This window comes from Notamacropus eugenii, chromosome 4, assembly GCF_028372415.1.
Source record: "Notamacropus eugenii isolate mMacEug1 chromosome 4, mMacEug1.pri_v2, whole genome shotgun sequence".
Classification (NCBI taxonomy): Eukaryota; Metazoa; Chordata; class Mammalia; order Diprotodontia; family Macropodidae; genus Notamacropus; species Notamacropus eugenii.
Genome location: NC_092875.1, coordinates 87541085 through 87566771, shown reverse-complemented (window position 1 = coordinate 87566771; position 25687 = coordinate 87541085). Strand labels below are relative to the sequence as shown.

The window sequence follows — 25687 nt, the reverse complement described above, 5'->3', positions numbered from 1 at the left end:
TATGGATCAATTCTCTGCTGTCAGTGCTAATTTTGGCCTAATAATTAACACCAGGAAAACACAAGTGCTTCATCAGCCACCACCACACCATCCATGTATGGAACCATCGATTTATACATTAAAAGCAATTAAATAAGGCCAATTAATTGAAAGGAAATAATACAACATTAGGTAATCTGATTTCTATTAGGATGAAAGATTAGGGACTTTCCAAATTGAGTGGAAGAGAGCAAACAAGTACAATTGCATTAATTCAGAAAAAGAGGTGTCCTGTTACCCCCAGATGTCTGTAAATAGTCTAAGAACATTGGAGCTGATTGATTAGTATGGAGCCAGTTTTCATATAAGACATGTAGGTGGCTTGAGATGTACAGTTGTGAGAAAACCCCTTGCATCAGTTTTTGGATCTGATTGGGTTTCTGGTCAGCATAACTCAGGTTCTTACCTAAGGACCTCTAAGTAGCAGGTAGAGGTAGTCCAGCTTCCAACCCTGTGGGGCTAGGTTCAGACAGTGCAATAAGGTTTTCTCCCAATTCCTATGATAAAGTTTTCTCACAAAACAGGTGTCGAACAGACATATGATTGAACAGAAATGGAACTGAGCTAGCTCCAGTATTGAGTCACAAGATAGTCAGTATGGTTCACTCAGTTCCCACAATTAAACTCTTGCTGTGCTAATCCCCTCAGTTCCCTCAGAAGGGAGAAAATGGAAGCAGGGAGACTAATTCTAGTCCAGTCAGGAGGTAGTAAGGATCTTAATTGGGGTTGTAGTTTTGTTAGTAGCAAGAAAAGAAAGAATAAGAGTGATGTGGGAGGTAGGATCAACAAGATTTGGTAAATGATTAAATGGGGGCTGAGTGTGAGGAGAGAATAAAGTGTCACATAAGAAGGCACCTTCCACTGCTTCTTTGTATAGATAAGATTGTGGAGCAACAAATATGTCAGACTTTTCTGATTTGTTATTGGTTTTGCTGAACTGGAGGCAGCTAGGGGACTCGGTGGATAGAACACTGGGTCTGGAGTCAGGTAGACCTGAGTTAAAATCCAGCCTCAAACACTTACTAGGTATGTGACCCTAGGGACATCACTTAACTTCGGTTTGCCTTAACCCACTGGAGAAGGAAATAGTAAGCCACTCCAACATCTTTGCCAAGAAAACCCCATGAACAATATAGTCCACAGACTCATAAAGAGTTGAGCATAACTGAACAAGAAATTTACTGAAATCTTTTCCCCCTCTTTTTTATTCTTTGTTGTAAGAAATGGCTCTGGGGTAGAGAAAAGGGAGGTGTAGATGATATAAAACCAAAAATGTTCTAGAAAAATTTTTTTTTAAGAGTTAAAGATGATTCTGAATTTGTGAATCTGAATAACTGGGAGTCTGGTAGTGCCCTCAACAGAAATAGGCAAGGTAATTTAGGAGGATAGATGATGAGTTCCATTTTGGATGTGTTGAATTTGAGATGCTAATGTCCAGGTGGAGATGTTCAGGAAGTAGTTTGTGATACAGGACTGGAGCTCTATAGAGAAACTAAGCCTAGATACAGATTTGAGAGTCATTTGTGTAAAGACAATAATTGATAATATTACCAATAAGGTTGTTGGGTTGATTGGTTCTTGTCCTTTGTCTTCAAAGAGTACCAAAATGGCATCATCATGATAAAGTGAAATTTCAGTTTGTCTGACTGTGTCTGATCAACCAATACAAGCTTGGAAATGCTCTACCACAGGTTGGGCACAGATAGTCCATGTGAATATTTGGGGTGGATACCCCAAATTTGCACATCCTACATTTACTTTGTGCTGTCTCAATTATGCTTTGCTCATAGAACACAGCATCCTTTCTGATGTGGGCACACCATGATGAGCGGTCCTATGTCAGTGTCTCCCATATTGCACAGTCAAATGCAGTTTCTGAGAGAGACATTGAGAGTGTCCTTGTATTACTTCTTCTGACCACCCTGTGATCGCCTGCCCCTTGTGAGTCTTTTTGGCAAGCATATATTTTGCATTTGAGCAACATGGCCAGCCCATCAGAATTGCACTCTCTGAAGCATAGTTTAAATGTTTGACTGTTCAGTTCGAGCAAGGACTTCAGTGTCTGGGACCTTATCCTGCCAGGTGATCCTCAGAATCTTTCTAAGACAGTTCAAATGGAAGCAATTCAGTTTCCTAGCATGGCACTGGTAGACTGTCCATGTTTCACAGTCATACGAGAATGAAGTCAGTACAACAACTCTGTAGAGCTTCATTTTGGTAGTCAGTCTAATACCTTTTCTCTCCCAAACTATTCTTCAGAGCCTCCCAAACACTGAGCTAGCCCTGGCAATGCGTGCATCAACCTCATTGTCAATGTGTACATCCCTGGAAAGTATACTACCAAGATAAGTGAACTTATCCACAGTGTTCAAAACATCTCCATTTGTTGTAACCAGTGGTTCCAGTATGGATGGTGTGATGGTGGCTGATGGAGCACCTGTGTTTTCTTGGTGTTAATTATTAGGCCAAAATTAGCACAGGCAGCAGAGAATTGATCCATACTTTGTTGCATCTCAGCTTCAGAGGCTACATTGAGTACACAATCAACTGCAAACAGAAAATCATGCACCAACACTCCCTCCACTTTGGTCTTGGCTTTTAGCCTTTTCAAGTTGAAGAACTTACCATTAGTACCATAATTGACCTTGATGCTATGTTCATCCTCATTGAAAGCATTTGACAACATGACTGAAAGCATCATGCTACAAAGCATGGGAGCAAGCACACAGCCCTGTTTCACTCCTTTGATGAGTGGGAAGACACAAGAGCATTGTCCACTATCCAAAACCCGGGCAAACATGCCATCGTTAAATTGATGTACAATATTGATGAACTTCTCTGGGCAACCAGATTTTGGCATAATTTTCCATAAGCCCTCATCACTAACTGTCAAAGGCCTTGGTCAAATCTACAAACGTTGTGTACTGACTTCTGTTCTGCTCCTGTCATTTTTCCTGAAGTTGTCAGGCAGCAAACACTGACTATTCCTCAGCCCTTTCTGAAGCCACACTGGGTCAGGTATATGGCTATCTTCCAGGTGAAGGATCAGCCTATTAAGGACGACTCCAGCAAGAATTTTGCCAGCAGTGACTAAGAGAGAGACCCCCCTGTAATTGTCACAGGACAGTCTGTTCCCTTTACCTTTATAGAGATAGACAATGGAGGCATCCTTGAACTCCTGGGGGATAACCTCCTCTTGCCATATAACCTTAAAAATTTCAGTCAACTTTTGTATGAGCAGTGGTCCCCCTACCTTGTAAATCTTAGCTGGAATAGAATCAGCACCAGGTGCTTTGACACATGAAAGGATCCTAATGGCACTCAAAACCTCTTCTTCAGTTGGAAGTTCAGTTAAGGAGGGATTGACTTCAACCTGAGATAAACTGTCAATGGCCTCAGCATTGATTGATGATGGTCTGTTGAGAACACTATGGAAGTGTTCAGCCCATCTCTCTAGGATCATGTCATTAATCAGTGTGGCTCCATCAACACTGAGTAGTTGTGATGCACCACAGATTTTTGGTCCACAAATAGCTTTCAGGGAATCATAAAAGCACTTTGGATTGTTACTATAAACATAAAACTGAATTTCGTCTGCCTTCTTGCTGAGCCAGGAGTCCTGCATTTCTTTAAGTTTTGCTTGTACTTTGCTTTTGATGGAATTAAATGCTGCCTTCTTAGAGGTGGATGAACCTGCTGGTAAATCTTGTGGAGGTCTTGTTTTTCATTTAGCAGCTTCTGAATTTCTTCATCATTTTCATCAAACCAGTCTTGGTGTTTGTGAGTGTTCTGACCCAGATGAGCAAATGCAGTGCTGTACACCAAATCTCTGAACACTGCCCACTCCTTTTTCTGCTCCACTATTGCCAACCGTGTGTTGGTTCAACTTTCCCTCCAAGTCAGCAACAAATTGTTCAGTCTCAGAGAAGAGCTCTAATTTGTTGACATTAATTGTTCTGGTAGTCATTTTGCCTTGGGGGTGGCACTTCTGATAAATGCAAATATTTAGCTTGGAAAGGATAAGTCTGATCAGTCAGTCCAGCACTCTGCACCACACATTACCTTTGTCACTCTCACATCTTGTCTGTCTCTTCTCCTTACAATCACATAGTCTATTAAATGCCAGTATTTGCTGCAAAAGTGCATCCATGAAGTTTTATTGTGTTTAGGTAAACAGAAAACAGTGTTGGTGATGAGAAGGTCATGTGATGCACAAGTCTTCAGCAGTAAATGACCATTGCTGTTGATGTTTCCAACTCCATTCCTCTAGGATTCCCTGCCAAGTCTGGTAGTCTGAGCCCACTCTAGCATTAAAGTCACCCAGAATTATAAGCTTGTCCTCTTATGGCGCATTGATGATAAGGGCCTCTAGGTCTTCATAAAATTTTTCTTTGACGTCATCAGGGTTTGTCATGGTGGGAGCATAGGCACTGATGATGGTGGCATGGTGTTTTCCTGCAAGTGGCAATCACATAGTCATGAACCTGTCATTCACTCCTTTTGGCAGGCATAACAGCTTGCTGATTAGATTAGTTTTGATTGCAAAACCCACGCCAGCTTTACAGTACTCCCCTTCAGTGTATCCACTCCAGAAAAATGTGTATCCACTTCCAACTTCAGTAAGCTGGCCTTCATTTGCCAGTGTTGTTTCACTCAGGGCTGCTATTTGGATATGATACTTGTTGAGTTCTCTTGCAACAAGAGCAGTTCATCTTTCAGGTGTACTGGATTTTGTGTTGTCTATTAGTGTGCGCATGTTCCATGTGCTGATGGTGAGTGGAATCATCTTTACAGATGTTTTTGTACATTTTGTACATTTTTTTGTGTTTTGACTGCATAGTGGGATTCCCCATCTGCCGTGTTAATCAGGCCAGGGTTGGGTAAGCAGACAATTTTTAGGACACCTTTTCTAGCCTGTTCCTCACACCAGGAGGTGAGCAGTGCAATCCTTAAAAGGCTACTGAGATACACAGGGGGCTGCCGAGTCCCATTGCTGCTTCCAGTGAAAAACAACCCTATGGCCTGGGCCACCTGTGTGCAGGGTTGTGACTACAGCTCCCAGTGTACCCGTACCTGCTGCTTCATCATTTGCCTGTTACCACAGGACTTTGAGGCATAATAGTTAAATGGCATGACTGATGTCTTTGATTCGTGCATAAATTGGATTTAAGTGAGGCTGAGTTGCACGAAGTCATCAGCCTCACTCTCTCCTCCAGAGTCATCATAGTCCAATGGCAGAACAGAGTCAAGATGGCTGGCGATGGCTCAGTGTACAGTGGATGACCTTGGCATCTTCAGTATCTAACCAAGCTCTAAATGTTCCACATTGCCTGCTTCATCTACCTTCATGGCCATTGGAACAAATCGTTCTCTTCTGCCCATTCCACCAGAGGAAGTCTTCACATACTTGGGGTAGACACCCCCCAACTCACCAGTGGGTTTGAGAACCCTTGGTTACCCTCAACCTGGTTTGGCCCGTCTGCCTAAATGGTTTACCAGGGTGTGGCTGCTGTGTGTGCTGCAATTTCTTGGTTCCACAGATGAGAGCTGGGTAGAACAGGTGGACACCAAAGGTGGAAAGATCCCTGAAAGGGGCTTGGCAGCCATCACACCAAAGGTACTGGTCCTCCCTGAACATACCCTACACCCCTCCAATAGGGGCAAAGAAAAATGAAAAGGGAGTCTTAAAGAGATTTAGAAGACACCCACAATTGTGGAGCAGAAGATGGTTAATCTTATAAGGGACACCAAAAAACATCTTATAGGAAGAAGAAAGGAGCGTTGTCACAAAAACCAGGGAAGGAGAAAGTTTATACTAAGAATGTGATCAACAATGTCACAAGTTGAAGGTGGGGCAAGGGAGTTCATGACAGAGAAAACATCATTATATTTAGAAATTGAGAGATTTCAAGTTATATTTAAGTGAATGGTTTAACGAGTAACAGTGTTGGAAGTTGGATTTCAAAAGGATTGATGAACAAAAGGACTTTGAGGGAGTAGAGTGGACACTGCAAATGTTGACCATTATTTCTAGGGTTTTGGCTATGAAAGGGAGATTGGTAACTTCATGGAGGATGGCAGGGTCAAGCAAAGGTTTTTAAATATATAGGAAAGCTGGGCATGTTTGAAGGCAAGTGAGGAAGGACCTAATAAGTTTAATTCATTAAGCATTTCTTAGGCACTTACTTTATCCTAGGCACAACTCCAGGGACATGAAAACAGAAATGCATTGCTTGTTCTTAAGGAGTTTATTGCATTCTGTTGGAGAGATAAAGAGAGCTTCAAGTAAGAGCAAGAAGATGCAGAAATAATCAAATGGGCAAACTCTTAGAGGACATGGAACCAAGAGAAGTAGAGGACTTGGCCGTGGCAAAAAGGACCACCTTTTCTTCAGATACTGGAGCAAAGAAGGAGCAGACCAGTGAAGATGTAAAGAGGTTTGGTTGTGTTCAGTAGAGGTGATGGAGAGCCCATAATGTCCTCAGTTCTCTCAATAAGGAAAGAGGTTCTCTGCTAAGAGGTAGAAGTCTTGAAAAGAACAGAGATGGTTTGGAATAGCCACTGTGAGGAGTGTGATAGTCAACCAGAGAGAAGTAAAGGGATTTCCATGCAGCAGTGAGGGCCCAACTGAAATTAGATAACATGAATTTCTAGGAGATCCATTTGGCACAGTTCTATCAGTTCCTCCAGTGGCATTTAGCAATATTAGTGTGGGAGTGGAGAAGGTCAGTGAAGGGTTTAGTTTTGATGTCAAGGTATGATTGGCAGTAGATCAGGGACAAAAGATTTAAAGGCAAAAGACCATGTGTGGTTGAATTGGTCAGCTATAGAGTTAAAAGAGGAAAGTGAAGCCAGGGTAAGAGTGATGAATTGAAGGAATGGAGAGGGACAAATAACTGATGACTAGAGAAAAAGAGTAAGTTTAGAAGAAGCAAAGCACAGGAAAAATGGAAGAGTAGTTTATGATAAATGGGAAATTTCACAATTTAGGATCATAGAGGTGGCATAGCTGTGATGGTGAGATCTAAGGTATAACCATTTCTGTGAATGGTTGAAGTCAGATGAGGATCTAGGTTGTGAGAGTTCAAAAGGATGATGACCTAGAAGATCAGGGTGTTTGAGCGGACTTCAGCGTGTATACTGAAGTCCTCAAGTTAAAGAGCATTTGGAGTTAGAGAATAAGACGATGTACTAGGCTGTGACCTAATTACAAAGGGAAGAATGGCCTTGAGGCTGAGCAGTGCATGGAGCAAGCATCTAAACAGGGCAATTGATATACATGAATGAAGTGAACCTCGGAGTAGGGGACGGTTGACTGAGTGATAACAACAGAGAGATGACAGGCCTGCTTTTCCTCACCTAGTGAATCAGGGCAGAATGAGCCATGTTATTTCTGTGGTGACATGTCCTTTGTTTAGGAAAAAGCATTTTTCCCCAGGCTCTCCATCTAGTAGGATGAAGGCAAGCCAGATCCCTTCTGAGAAGACCTGGAAGATGGAAGGGATAGAGTGCTAGATTTTAACAGATGCTTCCTGGCTATGTGAGCACTTCAGCTCTCAGTCCCAGCTCTCTCATCTCTAAAATGGGATTATAATGGCATTTCCTTCTCAGGGTGGTTCTAAGTATCAAATGAAATAATATATGTAAAGCACTCTGAAAATCTTAAAATGGTATCTAGCTATCGGTTATTGTTGTTTGTGTCTAGGTCACTCTGAAGGCTGCCTTGATTGCCTAGACTCTAGGACCTAGGGTTTGATTACTCTTTCCCTTTCTTCCTTAACCTCTCAGTCCTGGCTGAGTCTGGAACAGATGCTTATCTAATAGTTTTGTCATGATCCACACCTCTGTTCTTTGATGGCATGCCAAGCTAGCCTGAGTCTCTGAGCTCCTACCTCTCCCACTTGCCTCAGCCTCAACTTACTACTCCTAAATCTTTTTTTTTTAATTTGTTAATTTACTTATTTTTAGTTTTCAGTATTCACTTCCATAAGCTTTTGAGTTTTTTTGGGTTTTACATATTCTTCACCTCCTCTTCCCCTCCCCGAGACGGTGTGCAGTCTGATATAGGATCTACATATACATTCATATTAAACCTATTTTCACAGTCATGTTGTAAAGAAGAAATAGGACCAGTGGGAGGAACCACAAGAAAGAAGGAACAAAACAAAACAAAAATAAGAGAGCAAACAGTATGCTTCAATCTGCATTAGGATTCCATGATTCTTTTTCTGGAAGTGATAGTATTTTCCATCTTGTATTTTGGAGTTGTCTTCGATCCTTGCATTGCTGAGAAGAGCCAAGTCTTTGAAAGTTAGTCATTGCACAATGTAGCTGCCACTGTGTACAATGTTCTCCTGGTTCTGCTCACTTCACTCAGCATCAGTTCATGTAAATCTTTTTAGGTTTTTCTGAAGTCTGCCTGCTCATCATTTCTTGTAGAACAATAGTATTTCGTTACATTCATATACCACAACTTGTTCAGTCATTCCCCTCAGTTTCCAATTCTTAGCCACCACAAAAAAAACTGGTATAAATATTTTTGTACATGTGAGTCCTTTTCCCATTTTTATGATCTCTTTGGGATACAGATCTAGAAGTGGTATTGCTTGGTCAAAGGGTATGCATAGTTTTATAGCCCTTTGGGCATAGTTCCAAATTGCTCTCCAATAATGATTGGATCAGTTTACAACTCCTGCACCAGTGTTCCAATTTCCCCACATCTTGTCCCACATTTATCATTTTCCTGTTTTTTAGCCAGTCTGATAGATGTGATGTTTACTACCCCTAAATCTTAAGGGACCAAGGACAGCTCAATATACCCATTGATCACTCCCTGCTGAAACCTCCACCAACCTTGCCATGCAAGTACTGATGGCGCTCTCTCTCTCTCTCTCTCTCTCTCTCTCTCTCTCTCTCTCTCTCTCTCTCTCTCTCTCTCTCTCTCTCTCTCTCTCATTTGCTCTTTTTTTCTTCTTCCACTCCCAGCATCACTGCTAAAACTCTGGTATCGAGAGCTAGAAGAGCCTCTTATCCCCCATGAGTTTTATGAGCAGTGCATCACGCACTATGAAAACCCTGAGGCTGCCATCGCTGTCGTCCACTCCCTGCCCCGGATCAACAGAATGGTGCTCTGCTACCTCATCCGCTTCCTCCAGGTAATGGACCCTGTGCCTGGCTACCTTGGTGTCCTCTGCAAGGCTTTGAAATTAGACCCCTTCTATGTGTTATTGTTGCCTAAGAATATGAGCCCCAGTTCATCACAGTAGCAGTTCCTCAAGTCCCTTGGCTAAAGAAGGGGTTTCTGGCATTATCAGTATGTACTCTTTAAAAAGGGGGGAAAGCTCCCTGGAGCTAGAGTCATCTGATACCTAAGCTAGAGTCTCAGATTGGACCATTCCTAGCATGTGATTGGGCTGATCATTTTATTTTCCACTCACTTTCGATTTTGCTTTCTCAGTCTCACTTTTATCATGTATAAAATGAGGGAAGTAACACTTGAACCTTGTAGAAATCAGCATTTTATAAACATTAAGGCACTCTAGAAATAAGAGCCATTGGGGCAGCTGGGTGGCCCAGTGGATAAAACACAAGCCCTGGAGTCAGGAGGACCTGAGTTCAAATATGGTCTCAGACACTTAGGTGTATGATGCTGGGTAGTCACTTAACCCTGATTGCCTTAAAAAAAGAAGAAGAAGAAGAAGAGAGATCTGTTATTAAGTACCATATGTGCCTTTCTAAAAAGTTTTGTTACTTTCTAAAAAGTACTTCCCTCATTTGTCATGTCCTAGGTATTTGTTTTCTCTTGATTCCTGTGGAATGGGGGTAGAGAACTGGAAGAGCCAGATTCTGGCTTCAGGGAGCCCTCCTGGAGGCTCCTAGAGAGACCATTTGTAGAGGACAGTAAGGAATCAAGGGCTTGGAGATTGTGGTTCCAACTTGAAATGCCAGAAGATATAACTCATGGCTGTCACATAGAATCAGGAATAGATATCTGCTTGGGTCCAGAAGTAGGAGCCATGGGACAGAAGAGACACCTGTTACTAGCTATGTGATCATGGACCAGTCACACAACCTCTCTGAACAACATTTGGTAAACAAGAATAATCCTGCCTGCAGCACCTTCCTCACAGAGTGGTTGTGAGGCACTAAAGAGATAATATTCCTAAAGTGCATTGTAGAGGCCTACAGGATCTCCAGGTGGGGAGTGTCATGATAAACCAGACTTTAAGGAGGTTGCAGAAGCAATAAGCAGAGTTTCCTGGGGGAGTGGGGTGGGGGGAGCGGGCAGGGGAAGAGTGTGAAGAGAGAAGGGGAGCCAGAAAGCAGTGACAGGCAGCCCTGGTCTTTAGGTTAGGAGATCATTGGCTTGGCTGTGCCATGAACTTTGAACTAGATCTGTCCCTTCTCTGAACTTTTTCTTCTGTAGAAAATAAAGGGGTTCGACTAAATGCAGTTTCCTGCCACCTCTGGACTAGATTGTGTGAGCCCAGCTAGAAGACTGTTAGCATCATCTAGCCCATGATCTAGTGAAGGGGAACCTCTTTCACACAGTGTAGAGGTAGAAGGGCCTTAGAAATTGCCTAGTCCAATCCCCTCATTTTAGAGAAGAAGTAACTCATGACTGGATAGATCTAATGACTTTTTACAGTCATACAACCAGTCAGAAGCACAACCAGAATTGGAACTAGGGTCCTCTTCTTCTAAACCAAGTGCTTTTTCTACTACATCATGTTACTTGCTAACTGGATCTCAGTCTTGAACACTTTTCCTTATGTAGGCCTGAATCTTAGGAGATAGCAGGAGTGATAGAGAAGAAAAGAAAATGCAGAGGAAATTCTGGGAAGTAAGGGTCAGCATTCCTAGTGAGATTCCAAGAACAGAGATGCACACAGGACCCACCAGGAGGGAGTTCTTTCTTGATAGATTAGAGTTCTTTCCCTCCTCTAATCCTGTTAGCAGATGCTGTGACCTCCACCTTCCCAAGGCAATGGACTGGGACAGAAAGGCCTGACCCTAGAATGGAGGAGAGACATGACTTAAAGTCAGGAAAACTCATTGACTATCCCCCTTACACGCATTTGTAGCCCTATTCACAATCCACATCCAGGACTTTTTTTGCAATTTTCCTAACAATTAACAATCCTACTGGCCTACACAGGTGTTTGTGCAGCCTGCCAACGTGGCTGTCACCAAGATGGACGTCAGCAATCTTGCCATGGTGATGGCACCCAACTGCCTGCGCTGCCAGTCAGATGACCCACGTATCATCTTTGAAAACACGCGTAAGGAAATGTCCTTCCTCCGTGTCCTCATCCAGCACCTGGATACCAGCTTCATGGAGGGAGTACTCTAGCACCCTGAGGGTTGGCCCACATGCCTGCCCACCCACCTGCACAGAGACACAAGATACATATGGGGACTGCCTGCTGGCCAGGGCTCCCTCCTGCCCCACAGCAGTCCATCTGCATAGGCAAGGGAGATTTCTCCAGGAATTCAGTTGGGGCCAAATGATGCCCAGCCCCTGCCCCCTCCTACACTCTTTCTTCTGGGCATGGTAGATCAGGCCCTCTGCTAACTAAAGAAATAATACTGAAGGTAGAGGGGAACCTGAGGGGGATGGGGAGCTGAGCTGAGCCAAGCCAAGCTGATCCAATTCTGCGGCCCATCCCAGATGGACTGTAGGCCACTTGGCTGTTCCTGTTAGCATGGGAAGAGGAGTGAGGCACCAGTGGGCACAGAGCCCACCAGCAGTGGAACAGGCAGACAGGCACCCTGTGGGGAGGACACAGCACAGGGTGGGGAGACAAGTTGGGTGTGTGGAGAAAACAGTGGGGTGGGGGGCCCAGCCTGGCTGCCTATCTGCAGCCTGGGAGGTGGGAGGGGGGAGGGAGGGAAAGGGAAAGGGAGGGAAGGGAAAGGGAGGGGAGGGAATGTATCGGCCCCTGAAATAAGCATGACTGGTTATTAGCCCTCAATGGTCCTAGCTAATGCCCAGACCAGGGCCAGGCTGGGCTGCACAGAGCAGGGCTGGACTTGAGCACAGCTCACCAGCCCTGGGGTTTGGTTTTGCGTTTGTCCATGTTGCATTTACACAGCTGGTTACCACCCACCCCCATGTCCCCTCTGGCCAGGTCATGGGGGACTGGCTGCTAAGGGTCCCCTTGGCAGGAAGGGTTCCATGTGTGTCCTGACCTATTCCCATTCCCATACCTCAGCCCCTGAGCCCTTAGAAGTTAGAAATTTCCTTGGGAGAGCATTGTTAAAAGCACTTTGTTATCTGACCTTCCTCTATCCATACCTGGCTCCAGAATCAGGCCCAGGCCCACACCTTTACCATCCACTATGCCTGCCTCTCACTTTTCTTCTCACCTTGCTTCTCTTGTCCCATTCTCCTGCCCCTGTCCCAGCTTCAGGCTGGGGCTTGAGTCCCTGTGATTTCTGTCTTATTCTAGCTCCTGCTTCCCACTGACTCCCCCTACCCTCTTTGTCCCTATGACTCCCCATCGCCTTCCCTATCATAGGACCTGGCACAATGGAAGAGCCTGACACCTCTCCCAAAATACCCTGAAGGAGCTAAGGGACCAGATGTGACTTTAGGGACTACGAAGAACCAGCAGCTGTAGTTACTGCTGGGTTCCCCCCTTTTGTGGCCTCCTAGAACTGCAGAATATCAGGGCTGAAAGAATCTTAGCTATTATCTAGTCTGTCCCACCCCTTATTTTACAGATGAGGAAACTAAGGCCCAAAGAGAAGAGATTTGCCCAAAGTCATCTGGTAATAAGAAGAGCTGTGATTTGAGTCCAGTTCTTAGTCCAAGTCCAGGGCTCCTTCCACTAACCATAGTTGCCCCAAACTAGCCCATTCCCTCAGACTCACTGTCAGGTACCCAGGGTCCACCATGGTCAAGAACAGGGATCCACTGGGTCCAATCAGTCACATCCCACCCAGGGAACCTTGGGCACAACAAGGGGCAGGACAGGCAGAATCCCCCTCCTCCATTCCCAGCAGGGTGCCCCAAGAAAGTGCCTTCTGCTCCCCAGAGCCAAGCTGACACTGCCCCTTCCCGTCCTGACGCTCTCCCACCATGTGAGGATAGAGAATTACCACCACTACCCCAGCCAGTCCTCCTCTTCCTCTGCTGTTCAGGGCTGGCCCCTGAAGACTAGGGAGGGGATTGATTTGAGGGACCAGGGGCCACAACTCTGGGGCCTTCCTCCAGCCTCTCCCTCCCTACTTCCATTCTGCCCTGCCCTCAGGGCATTTCCAACTTTGCTCTCTCCCCAAGTCCCTGCTCCCTTTTCTCTAGGCAGATGGGGAACATAATTCCCACCTCTTAGGCAGACCCAGTCCTCACTGTCCTCCATGGCCAACAGGGCAGCTCTCGCTCTGGGAGATCTTCCCTGGGAGTTTCCAGACCTAGGGCCTAGGTCTTCTTTATTCCACCCAGACTACCCTTGCTGCCTGATGCTGGTCCCAACTCTGACTCCAGACAGCAGTGAGACAGACAAGTGGTTTCCCCTTGTGTTCAAAGCAGACCCCTAGAATAAAGGAGAGGGGGAAGTTCCTGAGGCTTCAGACCCTTTGAACCCAAGCCTTAGATGCCACCAGCTGCCATGTCCCCATCACTAGACCTGGCCCCCACTTTCTGCCTCAAGTGCCCTTCCCCCCTCCTCTGGGGGCCTCTCCCAGAACAATCCTCTACCCACTGAGCTGGAGGGCTTCAGGGCTCCTTTGGGTCAGCACTGACTGTAAGAAAGCCCGGTGGAGTAGAGGTTTCCCTGGACCTTCCTCAAAAGCTGCCTAAGGACTGGCTCAGCAAGGTATCCCCATCTCCCCAGACTCAAGTTGGTGTTGGGGGGCAGAACAGGGGCAGAAGGGGCCATGGCAGGGCAGGCAGGGCACAGGGTAGCCTGGGAGCCAAGGGGGTAGGGAGGGAGGGTGGGGCAAGAGTATTTTTTCTTAGTGTAACTATAAATTCAGAATTTATCCCGCATCCTCATTGCGGCAGCGGAGCCTTTGTATAGAGATATAAATAGAGACACAGTGAGAGATATAAGAACTAAATTTGCTAATGAAATCATTTTAATCCAAATGCTATTTATCTCCCCAGTCATCACCCAGCCTCAGCCCAGAGCAAGTTGGTACCATAGTTTTCTTCTGCTTCTTTTCTTGGCTTGTGACCAAAAAGCAACCCAACCCCATCCCTAACTCCCTGCCCTAGAGGTGGCCCCAGAGCAAGTTTGAAGGAATATGGAAGGGAGGGAAGTCCAACGGGGGCTCCCTCTCAGCCCTACACCAAAGGAGATAAACTATGGAGAAGGCAGCTTCCTGGTAAGACTGGTCATCTGCCCTCCACAGTTGAGACCCAAGGAAGGAGGGAGAGAGCAAGCCCACCCTGATTGATACCTTTTGGAGGCCCAAGATGGTCCTTTGACCTTTGCGCCAGAAAATCCAGGCATCCCCATTTCATATCCATCTCAGCCAGGCCTGCACACTCATGGAATGTGATGAGGGTGTGTTGCCTGTGCAAAGGCAAGGCCCTAGGAACGAAGCTATGGGAAAGAGAGCCTTGAAGAGAGCTCTGGATCCCTGTGCCGGGTTAAACCCATCTTCCAGTCCATGTGGAAAAGACCCACCAGTGTACCATTTCTGTATAGCCTGCTTGGGGTGAGGGGCCTGGGTGGTGAGGGGAACAAGCAGGGCCTGCTCTGTCCAACATTGTGGGGCCCCCTCCCAGTTTGTACATTTTCCATGTTGGAGTTTTTTGGTTGTTCTGGTTGTTGTAAAACTTCATTTGTTTTCCTGTTTTTATATATCTATTTTTTTTAGAATTGTTTTTATTTATTATTAAAAAAACAAACAAAAAAAAACAAAACAAAAAATATCCCCTCTCCCCCTCCTGCCTCAGCCCTGGGATTGGGGTGGAGGGAGGATGGAGAGAGAAGGGCCGCACTGGTTCTGGCCTCAAGCCCCTGTGGGACTCGAGCCAAAGTCCCTGAACTGCCAGCCAAGCCCAGCAGGATCCCCATCCCTTCCTTGTCCTCTAGCACCAATCTCTCCTCACCAAGGACTGGAGGCTGTTCTAGGCAGGTCTCTGGGTTGGTGGGGTTGGCATAGGTAACATCCTTCCTCAGCCTCCCAAATTCCTCCTCAGATAGCCATCTCAGGAACTGGGCCAGCCATGCTGGGGAAGGGGAGGAATGCAACCTTCCAATGAGGTGGGTGGGAGGTAGGGTACTTACTGGGAGGGGGGAGGGGGCAGGGCCACAGCCCCATTGTCTGACTAACTCTGTAATTATGACGCATGGACATGTAGAGGCGGCTCCATGTCGTGTGAATAAAATACATATGGACACTCTCCATTGTTGTTCTCACTCTCTATATCCACTCTTCTTTTCCACCTTTTTCTCCTTCCCTGAAAGATCTCCCGTAGTACTTACCTGGAAGCAGCTAAACTGGGCTATAGCACATCCAAGGAGTCCCTAAGGTCTTGTCACCCTCACTGCCACTATGATGACCAGAGTGAGAAAATAATCACTCTTTTCTGGAGCCCTCTGAGATTACAAAGGATCGTGGAAGTTAGGGCTAGATGGAAACTTAATGGTCATCTAGTCCTAGCCATCATTCTGCAAATAAAGAAACCAAGATGCAGAAGAAGGATCTTGCCGTAGGTCACACACAGGTAGTAGGTGAAGCCAAGCTTCTGACAGAGGCCCTTTAATTACAAATTCATCACTTCTACAGTGACAACCCATAACTCTGTGAGCTAGGTGAATACTGGTGTTGTATCATTTTTTAAATATTTTAATTTTATTATTTTTTATTTTTAAATGAATTTACTTTTAGTTTAGTTTTCAACATTCATTTCCACAAGATTTTGAGTTCCAAATTTTCTCCCCATCTCTCCCCTCCCCCCACCCCAAGACACCATGCATTCTGATTACCCTTTCCCCCAATCTGCCCTCCCTTCTATCATACCCCTCCTTTCTCTTATCCCCATCTTCTCTCTTGTAGGGCAAGATAGATTTCTATGCCGCATTACCTGTATTTCTTATTTCCCAGTTGTATGCAAAAACAGTTCTCAAGATTCATTCCTAAGACTTTTGAGTTCCAACTTCTCCCCCTCCTTCCCCACCCATCCCCACTGAGAAGCCAAGCAAGTCAATATAGGCTGTACATGTATAGTTATGCAAAAAGACTACCATAATAATCATGTTGTGAAAGACTAACTATATGTCCCTCCATCCTATCCTGTCCCCCATTTATTCTTTTCTCTTTTGACCTCATCTCTCCCTAAAAGTGTTTACTTCTAATTACTCCCTTCTCCCATTTGCCCTCCCTTCTATCATCTCTCACCCCACTTGTCCCCTTCTCCCCTACTTTCCTGTAGTGTAAGATAGATTTTCATACCAAATTGAGTGTGCATGTTATTCCCTCCTTAAGCCAAATGTGATGAGAGTAAGTTTCACTTTTTCCCTCTCACCTCCCCCCTTTTCCCCTCCACTGAAAAAGCTTTTTCTTGCTTCTTTTATGAGAGATGATTTGTCCCGTTCCATTTTTCCCTTATTATATCATTTTTATTTTTTTTATTACTCCATTTTTAGAAACTGAGGCTCAAATAAGCAAGGCATTTGCTCCAGGTCATGTAACTACCAAGTGTTGAAGCCAGAATTTGAACACAGTGCTTGCGTTGTAAATCTTCATAAGCGATATAAATATGGTTTATTATTGTAAGCCTTGTGTTGACAAGAGATGAACCAGATTCATTCTTGGAGACTTATCAATAATGCATCTTAGAGCTTTGTACCCACCCAGAATTTGGCTCTTGTCAAGGTCTCCACAGAAAAGAAAATAAAAAGGCCTCTATGACCCTCAAGTGAGCCCTCAGGCTAGCAATACATCATAAAGGCACACAGATCTAGTTTAATCCAACAAAAGTAAAACAAAATTTGGATTTGTATCAAATCCCATAGAGTCAAGACAGCTACTTCTTTTCCTGTGGGCCTCTGCCCTTCTAGAGGAACTGTATAGTCTTCCAACTTAGGGTACTAGTACCAGAGATGACAGTCACAGAGAGGAAAAACTTATGGTTGCTAGAAGGGGCCTTTCTCCCTACCTTCCCTCAAGGAAACAGTATTCATAGTTGTCAAGAGTCAAGCATCACTCCCCTGTGATGGCTCCCTACTTAGCTTGGAGACCTCTTTGTTCCAGATCTGTAGCAATACCCTAGGGTTGGGGGCCCCTCCCATAAGTAAAAGAACTCAGAGTCTCTAGATAGTTGACTCCTCACCTTCCCTACACCTCCATCTGGGAAGGGAATAGAGGTCAGAGAGTCTGGGTTCCTACTTGAAACAGAAGCACAGGGAGCAATTCACCAGTGGGAAAAGAGGACTGACATGGAAGAGGTGTATGGTCCAGGGTGAGAAATGTAACATACTATTGGTTGGTGGGGAGGGTACTAGCATTTGGGGAATCAGGAAAGTCTTCATGCAGAAGAAGATCCTTGACCTCCATCTTTAAAAAAGATCCATTCTATCAGGCAGGGGAAAGAAAGCATACATTCCAGTCATGGGGGATTGCCAGTAAGAAGGCATTGAACAAGGAGGTGGAATATTCTTGGCCAGTTTGGGTGAATCAAGAGTGTGCAAACAAGTCATATCTAATGAAACTAGAAAGATGGATTGGGCCCACACTGTCTAGGGCTTTAAAAACTAAACAAGAATGTGTATGTTTTGCTAAAGGCAATAGGAATCTTCTAGAGTTTATTGATTAGGGGGATCACACAGTCAGATCTGAGCTTAATATAAATTATTTTGGCTGCCATGTGTAGGATGAATAGGAGCACATCAAGTCAAGAGACCTGAAGGGGAACAATTAGGAAGTTATTGTGGACCTTTGTGCAAGAGTTGATGAGAGTCTGAACTTAAATGGTAACTGATTGGAGTCGGATAGGAATGATGTTGCAAAGGTAGCAACAGCAAGATTTTCAACTAATTGAATATGAGAGATGAGGGAAAAAGTAGAGTCCTAGAAAATGCTTAGGTGGTGAACCTGGAAGACTAGAAGGATAGTGATACCTTGGACAGAAATTGGAAAGTTTGGAAGAGGAAAATTTGCAGGGAAAGGTAATGAGTTCAGGTCTGGACAGGTTGAGTTTGAGATATCTCAGGCATCATTTTGAAATGGCTAATAGCTAATTGGTGATGCAGGACCAAAGCTCAAGAGAGTCTGGGACTGGATGTATGGATGTGTGACATCTGCATAGAGACATTTAAGCCTTTGGGAGCTGATGGACAATAGAGGGTGGACACCCTTTAAAGGCAGCATTACAAGAGTCACAGCATCAGAAAGAGGAGTGTTGAGGAAAAAGTGACTTTTAGAGTGGGACTCCTATGGGATTTCCAATTGGAAAATGCTCCCCTCAGTCATAACAAAGACAGAAAACCCCTAAGAGTCAACATTAGAGGCAAAGTCAGGGAAATTCTAGGGTGCCAGAAATGTCCTACACACAAGTCAAAGGTTCATAGTATGTTTAAGGTGTAAGTAATCTTAAAGATTGAAGTAATTTTGAAGATTAAATCTAGCCTGCTTTTTACAAATGAGTAAATTGAGGTCCAAGATCACAGAGCTAGTAACAAAAAATAATGATTCACTCAGATTTTCTGACCTTCAGTCAAATACTCTTTCTACTAGTAGACTGTGGCGCATCGATACAAAAAATTAAAGGCCTTAGGAAATGGATTGGGTTATGTCTGATGAGAGATTTTCAGAAGGCTCCAGGTTATGTTAATTCTGTCCTTGGAAGGGTATTTATGAAATAGTTTATGATTATGCCACCAGTTACACACACACAAAAAAAAAAGCCCTGAATTTGTAAAGGTCTCTATAGCTTCCAGAGCTATCCTGTTCTCTCATGCCTCAAATAAAGGGGACACCAGGAAGTATAAAGGCAGGGTCAATCATAGGTGTTAATGAGACAGAAGAGTATTATTTCCATCAAATTCCATCTTTAACAGAATAAAAGGACACGATTTAAACAGTCCGGTCTCACGCAGCTGAAGAAAGGCAAGGGAAGAGGGATAAAACCACCAGTTCCTCTTTTTCCTCAACCTTGTGTCAACCAAAATGAGAACCCCGGTTAAAAAATACATAGTCAAAACTCTCCTCTTGGCCCTATAAAGTTCACCTGTGTCTTAGAGTCTTGAGTTTAAAGAGGGTAACTACAAATGTCAGGAACAAAGGCTGACATGTTTGTACCTAAGTTTCATGTCCCAAGAGAAGACTTCACCCCTCCTCTCTGGAAAACTTGAAAAATTCCCCCTGTAAGAATGGAAAAAACCCACACTCCAATTGTTCTCCCATTAGCTTCCTCTCTTCCCAAGCTGGGAAAAAATACCAACTACCAGAATTGTTAATGCCTTAGGTCCCCTTCTAGGCAGCCGGCAAAGGCCTTAGCCAAGGGCAGCGACTGTAGAAGGGAGGTTGGGCTCAGAAAGAAGGTTGTGGAGGAAAGGAGACAGGATAAAGGGGGAGGAGGGAAAGGTGTAGGATATCAGTCAATCAATAAGCATTTATTGAGTGCTCACTGTGCTCAGTACTGGGGATACAAAAATAGACAGGAAAGACTTGATGAAGGAGGTGGCACTTGAACTGAACCATGAAAGAAATCACAGTTTATTTCCAAGAAACAAAAGTGAGGAGGGAGTATATTTCAGCACGGGAGACAGGAAGATGAGGAGGAAGAATCAGACAGGTAAGAGAAGAACCGGGAGTGAAGAGTATCAAAAAAAAGCCATAGAGGAGAGAGTATCCATGAGGAGAAGGCAGTAAGAAGTGTCGAATACAGCTGAGAGGTCAAGCAGGATGAAGACTGAGATCCGTCATTGTTAACTTTGAAGAGAACAATTTCGGTTGAGTGGGGAGGTTGGAAGCCAGATGACACAGGGGTGGAGAAGAGAAGTTGAAGGAAGTGGAGGCACCAAACACAGGCAGCTTTTGCAAGGACTTTGGCTGAAAAAAAAAAGATATAAGGTGATAGTGGGATATGATAAGATGATATAATCTTTGTTGTTCAGTTGAGTCAGTCATGTCCAACTCCTTGTGACTCTGTGGACCGTATTGTTAATGAGTTTTTTTGGTTTGTTTTTTGGCAAAGTTAGTGGAATGGTTTGCCCTTTCCTTCTCCAGGGGATTAAAGCAAACAGAAGTTAAATGACTTGCCCAAGGTCACACAGCCAGATTTGAACTTAAACCTTCCTGAACCCAGGCATAGCGCTCCATCCATTGAGCCATCTAGCTGCCTTCTATATGACATTTTTAGGCTTTTTTGAGAATAAAAGAGACTATACGTATCTCGAGTCCCAGCTCTGCCTCTAGCTCCATAACCATGCGCAAACCTTCTGCCCCTCCCCCCCCCCCCCCCCCCGTGTCAGTTTCATCTGTAAAAGACCGCATGATCGCAGACTTGGAGGAGCTCCGGTTCAGACACCTCCGGGAGGTTGACGAACCAAACCATCGTCCCTGCTGGGGAAGACGTTCTCAGTTACCTGGGAAGTGTGGGGAGGGGGCTGGGAGGGGGAGGAGCAGGCCCCCAGCGAGGGAAACTGAGACCAAAGGGAGGAAGGGCACAGGGGCCCGTGGCGCCAGGGAGGGACGTCTCCGGAGTGTGGGGCCGCAGGACCCAGGAATCACCACTTCCCCGGGGAAGGATCCTGGCTTCGCAGCCAGGGGAAGCTCCGAGGTCCGCCGCTCTGCCGGCCACGCTTCGTCAGTGCCCAGTGGTGCTGCCCCCACCTCCGTTTTACAAAGGAGGGAATTCATTCGTAAACACCCTTAATTTCTAAAGAGCCTAGTCAAAGAGCAAGGAGGTTAATTAGGTGGCACGTGACAGGGGTAAACGGGCCTCGGCATGTTCCCAGTCACGGGGCAGACTAAGGTCCGTGAGTTACGTCCGCTGCACCGGACACCACGTCCCTTCTCCCCGGAACTCCAGGCTAGCGGGTGTCAGCGGCCGGGAGACCAGTGTCCCCGTAGCACCGGCCCCCGCCCACCCATCCGTGACAGGCCGGCGACTTCCGGCTCGGGAGGAGCCGGGGCGCACTCGGGACAGGCGCAGGGAGGATGTGGGCGTTGAGCGGCCGCCTCAGGCTCCGAGCCGGGGCCCTGCCCTTGGCCTTGCCCTCGGCCCTTTCTCGCCGGGTCGGGGCTCGGGCGGCCAGCAGCGAGGGCTCCTCCTACACCCAGGGCCAGAGCCCCGAGCCGAAGACCCGCGAGTATTTCTACTACATCGACCACCAAGGCCAGGTGAGAGGGGAGGACGGGGGAGGGGCCGCGTGAGGGGCGGGCCACTGGAGGGGAGGGGCCGCGTGAGGGGCGGGCCACTGGTGGGGAGGGGCCGCGTGAGGGGCGGGCTACTGGTGGGGAGGGGCCGCGTGAGGGGCGGGCCACTGGAGGGGAGGGGCTACGGGAGGGGAGGGGCTGGGGGGGGGGGGGGCCTGGCCGAAGCGCCGTGTCTGTGATACTTCCATGGGTCACGTTCAGTTTAACCCAGTTTAGTCTGGACGGTCGTCGCTCACAGTCCTCCAGAATATGACACGGCCCCATCAGGGGATGAATGACATCCCCTGAAAAAGATCAGCCCTTAGTAAGAACCTATCCTAGAATCCCCAAATGGTAACACAATGCCTGCTGTTCAGAATGTGGCGTCATTCCACATGTCTTGGACAGGTGCTATAGAGCTAGATCCAGAATTATATGATAGCATGAGAATGAATTGAATGCATTTGGGAAGCTGCATGCGGAAATGGTTTCAAGTTGCTTCCTTCCACACATAAAACCATCTTTTTAGCACAAGAGTTCTCCTAATAAGGCTGTACGATTGAGAATCTTAGAACATCACACTTTCCGAAGAATCAAAAAACAAGGAGATTAATTGACATAGAGTGGCACATGATGCGTCTACGTAGGTTTCAGAATTTTCCCAACAGGATCTCTGTTAGGAAATGGTATAAAGGGATGACACCCAAGAAAAGGAAAATGTGTAATGAGCAAAAGAAGGCAGGTTAATCATGTTGCAATAATGAGAGATAACAGTACCCATAAAAGATCTGGAGGACAGTGTTCACTACCTAGGATGGCTCTCCTATGGAGAATCTCTCAGAACACACACACATGCAATGCCTGGATGAAAACGTACAAATATATTGTAATCTGCACCAGGGAAAAGAATGCAACATCTACATGATCGTGAATCTCCTTGAGATTTTCAAGTGCTATGCTGCAGGCACTGGAGATGCAAAGATAAAAATGCTATCCTGCCCCCATAGGGAACGAACAATAAGGCCTGAAAAGGCAATAAAATAGTATGGCAAAAGCCAAGGGGATATAGGCACATTTACAAATACTAGGACATGCATGTGTGCTTGGCTAACTTCAGCTTATGCATACACAGTGCATGCCTTCCTGGATCACCACTACCCTGTCTCCCTAATATGGGGGAATCCACCTTTTATCCCTCTCTTTGTCTCTCTCTCCCCTGCCCACATCCTGCAGCTTTTCCTGGATGATGCCAAAGTGAAGAATTTCATCACCTGCTTCAAAGGTACCACCCACCTGCTCCCAGCTCTTCCTGAACCCAAGCCTATCCAGGGCATTGAGACCCAGTGAGCCCATTAGCGAGCCCAGCTCCCTTCCCAGGACTCCTGCTTCTCCCCTACTCCCTTTCTCTTCTCCTGATGAGTAGTGAGCTCCCCAGCAATCAGCATTACTGAGTACTGGGTCTGGTCTTCTCAGGGTCTCTTCCAAGGGAGATGAACCTCAGGAAATTTGCCTCCCTCATTCTCCCTACTGTTGTGTCTGCCTGAAATGGGAGAAATAATTGCATTGGCTACCTGAGAGTATCCTGTGCCTGAGGAGGAATTGTACAGGGAAAGGACCGTGCAAGACTGACCATGAAAAGTTTTAGAGCTTTAAGGAACCTTGGCTCATGTAATCCAAGCACCTCATTTTACAGAGGAGAAAACTGAGACCTCGACAAGTTAGGTGACTTGCCCAAAGTTACTCACATTATACAAGAGGCAGGTCCTCTAACATCTATATATCCTCCACAGCTCTCTTTTGGGCAGCACAGGTTTCCACAATAACAGTAACTTCTCCCAATGCCCAGCCTGTCTGACTTTTTCCCCAGACCCCTCGTCTCTCCCTTCCCTCCACCACCAAGACTCAGCCATGTGGTCTCAAATGAGTCTCTTCCCCACCCTGGACTTTAGCTTCAACAAACATAAGATAAGGACTTTGCACTATATCGTCTTCAAACTGCAGTAACCTTTGATTTTGTGATCCTTCCTCTTCCATTTAGGGGCTTGCTAACCCCTACATCCTCTACCCTGCAGACCGGCAGTTCCTGGTCTTCTTCTTCTCCCGCCTGAGGAAGAATCAAAGTGGTCGCTATGAAGATGCCTTTCCCTTTGTCTCCCTTTGTGGCCGTGAACGCAACTTTGTGCGCTGTGAAGACCTGCCTGTGGTCTTCACACACCTGCTGGCAGATGGCTCAGGGCCTGCTCGCCTCTCCTATGGTGGAGGGGGTGAGGCCCTGACTGTACCCTTTGAACCTGATCGACTGCTGCCCCTCCCTGCCAATGGACGGCTCTATCACCCAGCACCTAAAGTGGCTGGTGGTGTGGGTCTGGTCCGATCTTCCCTGGCCTTTGAGCTCAGCAGCTGCTTCCAGTATCCACCAGGAGGCACCGGGACCACACAGCCCACCCATATCATGTGGCAAGGCCAGAAATACCCTCTAACCATGGACCTTGCATCCTTATTTCCTGAATCCTGTGAACCTTGAAACATTATACGCCCGTCTTCACTTGTTGTCTACCTTTGCTTCCTCTGCCTCAGGGATGTGGACCTCATGAAGATGTAGATCTAAATTGGAGCAGATAGTAACCCTGGAGGATATGACCTGCCAAAGGCCTGGAGGTTGCTGGTTCTGGGAAGGGCATTGAGAGGAGAACCTTATTAGCAAAGATGGGCTCTGGAGCTAAAGGTTCCTTACCAAGGATTAAGAGAGAGAGTCCTTCCTGTGAAGTGCTCGTTGCCTTTTTGTAACTGAGGCTGGGGAAGTTCACTAATAAACAAGGGAAAAGGGGCAGGGCAGGGAACCATCCCAGCATTGGGGAGTTGTGGGATATAAGGATGAAGAGTCCTGCTCCTGCACTATGCCATGGAGCCAAGAGAAGGATTCAGTGGCAAGGCCTTAAAAGGAAAGTGCCTTCTTCTGCACCTGTCCTCCTGTAATCAACTTAGGCCTCACTCACAGCTTCCTGAGGGTGGAGGCAGTGGTAGCTCAAGCTAAACATTTTGGACACCTGAATTCAGTTTAATCAAGACACATGACTGCTACATGCTAGGTCCTGTTCTGAGCACTAAAGTTATAAACTTTAAAAAGAATGACAGCTTTGCTCTCATGGAGCTTAGCATCAACATTAAGTCTCCTCTGACTGCCCCAATCGCTCCTGCCCTCCCTCCTTCCCCAAAGCACCGATTCCTGTGCCAGGCATTTTGCCAGGTGCTAGGGATACAAAGACAGTACTGAAAGTCCCTGCCCTCAAGGAGCAGTGGAAAAGACATGTATATACACGCAGGAGCATATTCAAGATATGTACAAAATAAATACAAAGCAGTTTTTGGAGGAATGGTTGTGTGAGTAGAAGGAGGACACTACCCAAAAGAACAAGATTTAGCAGCCAATGAGGACACAGACTGAGGCTGCATGCCTCAGTAACTGGAAGGGTGGTGGGCGCCACTGAGGAAAGTCAGGAATGAGGAAGGGGAGTGGAGAGACTAATATGTTTGTAGAGATGATACTTGAACCCATGGATCTAATAGCATCTATGCAGTACTTGAAAGTTTTGTATGTGTTATCTCATTTAATCTGAAGAGGTCACCAAGTGAAAGTCTAGAGAGAAAAGAGAAGACCTAGAACAGTTGTATGGTACACCCACAGTGTCTTTGACATAAATAATAATCGTCCAGCAAGAGACTGAGAGAGTTGTTAGGCATGTAGGAGACCCAGGAGAGGGCAGTGTCTCAAAAACCCAGAGAAAAGAGAGTGTCCGTTAAGAAGAGATGGTAGTAACTGTCAAATGCAATAGGCCAAGAAAGATGAGGATTGAGAGGAGGCTCTTAGGTTTAAGAAAATATTGGTAACTTTGGAGAAAGTGATTTCAATTGTGTGATAGAGTCAAGAGGCCATATTACAGAGGGTTTAGAAGAGACAGGAGAGGAAACTGAGAAACCAAATGATGGTTTTTCAAAGACTGGTTGAAAAAAGGAGAGAAAAGCATCAGGGATGGTAGGATCTGGGACAAGGGGGGGGGGGTTGAAAATAGGGAGTGATTGAAGATGGGGGAGGAGAATGATAGTGGGGAACAATTTTCTGAAGGAAACAGGAAGGAATAGTATCAATGGTGCCTGTGGAAGTGTTGGTCTTAGTATGAAAAAGTACCACCTCTCATCAGAAACTGAAGTAAAGCAAGAAATACTGGAAGGTGATGCCAGGTGCTTGTGAGAAGAGGGTGCTTGAGACAAACAGCTGTTTCTTGGGGGGTGGGGTAGGAGTGTAAATTATAAGGTGAGGACTTCAGCTGAG

The 25687-nt window shown here is 45.9% G+C and overlaps 2 protein-coding genes and 1 long non-coding RNA gene across 8 annotated transcripts in view; 2 read left to right on the top strand and 1 right to left on the bottom strand.

Annotated features, from left to right (window-relative positions):
- The window catches only part of ARHGAP39 (Rho GTPase activating protein 39), a 444016-nt gene extending 432118 nt beyond the window's left edge, over window positions 1-11898 (top strand). For all 6 annotated transcript variants that reach the window (XM_072602781.1, XM_072602780.1, XM_072602779.1 and 3 more), the window contains 2 exons: window positions 9025-9194; window positions 11198-11898. In XM_072602781.1, the coding sequence (XP_072458882.1) occupies window positions 9025-9194; window positions 11198-11392 (365 nt within the window). In that variant the 3' untranslated portion in view covers window positions 11393-11898. The remainder of the gene's footprint in view (window positions 1-9024; window positions 9195-11197) is intronic.
- A 7792-nt stretch (window positions 11899-19690) lies between these two features.
- On the bottom strand, window positions 19691-21144 carry LOC140500313 (uncharacterized). Its single transcript, XR_011965692.1, has 2 exons — window positions 20586-21144; window positions 19691-20049 (listed from the first exon to the last, which is right to left on the bottom strand). It is a non-coding gene; the product is annotated as an uncharacterized lncRNA (long non-coding RNA).
- C4H8orf82 (chromosome 4 C8orf82 homolog) lies at window positions 21092-24944 on the top strand. Its single transcript, XM_072602775.1, has 3 exons — window positions 21092-21342; window positions 22591-22639; window positions 23430-24944. The coding sequence occupies exons 1-3, from the start codon at window positions 21160-21162 to the stop codon at window positions 23879-23881; spliced, it is 684 nt and encodes a 227-aa protein (XP_072458876.1). The 5' UTR covers window positions 21092-21159; the 3' UTR covers window positions 23882-24944.
- The last annotated feature ends 743 nt before the right edge of the window (window positions 24945-25687 follow it).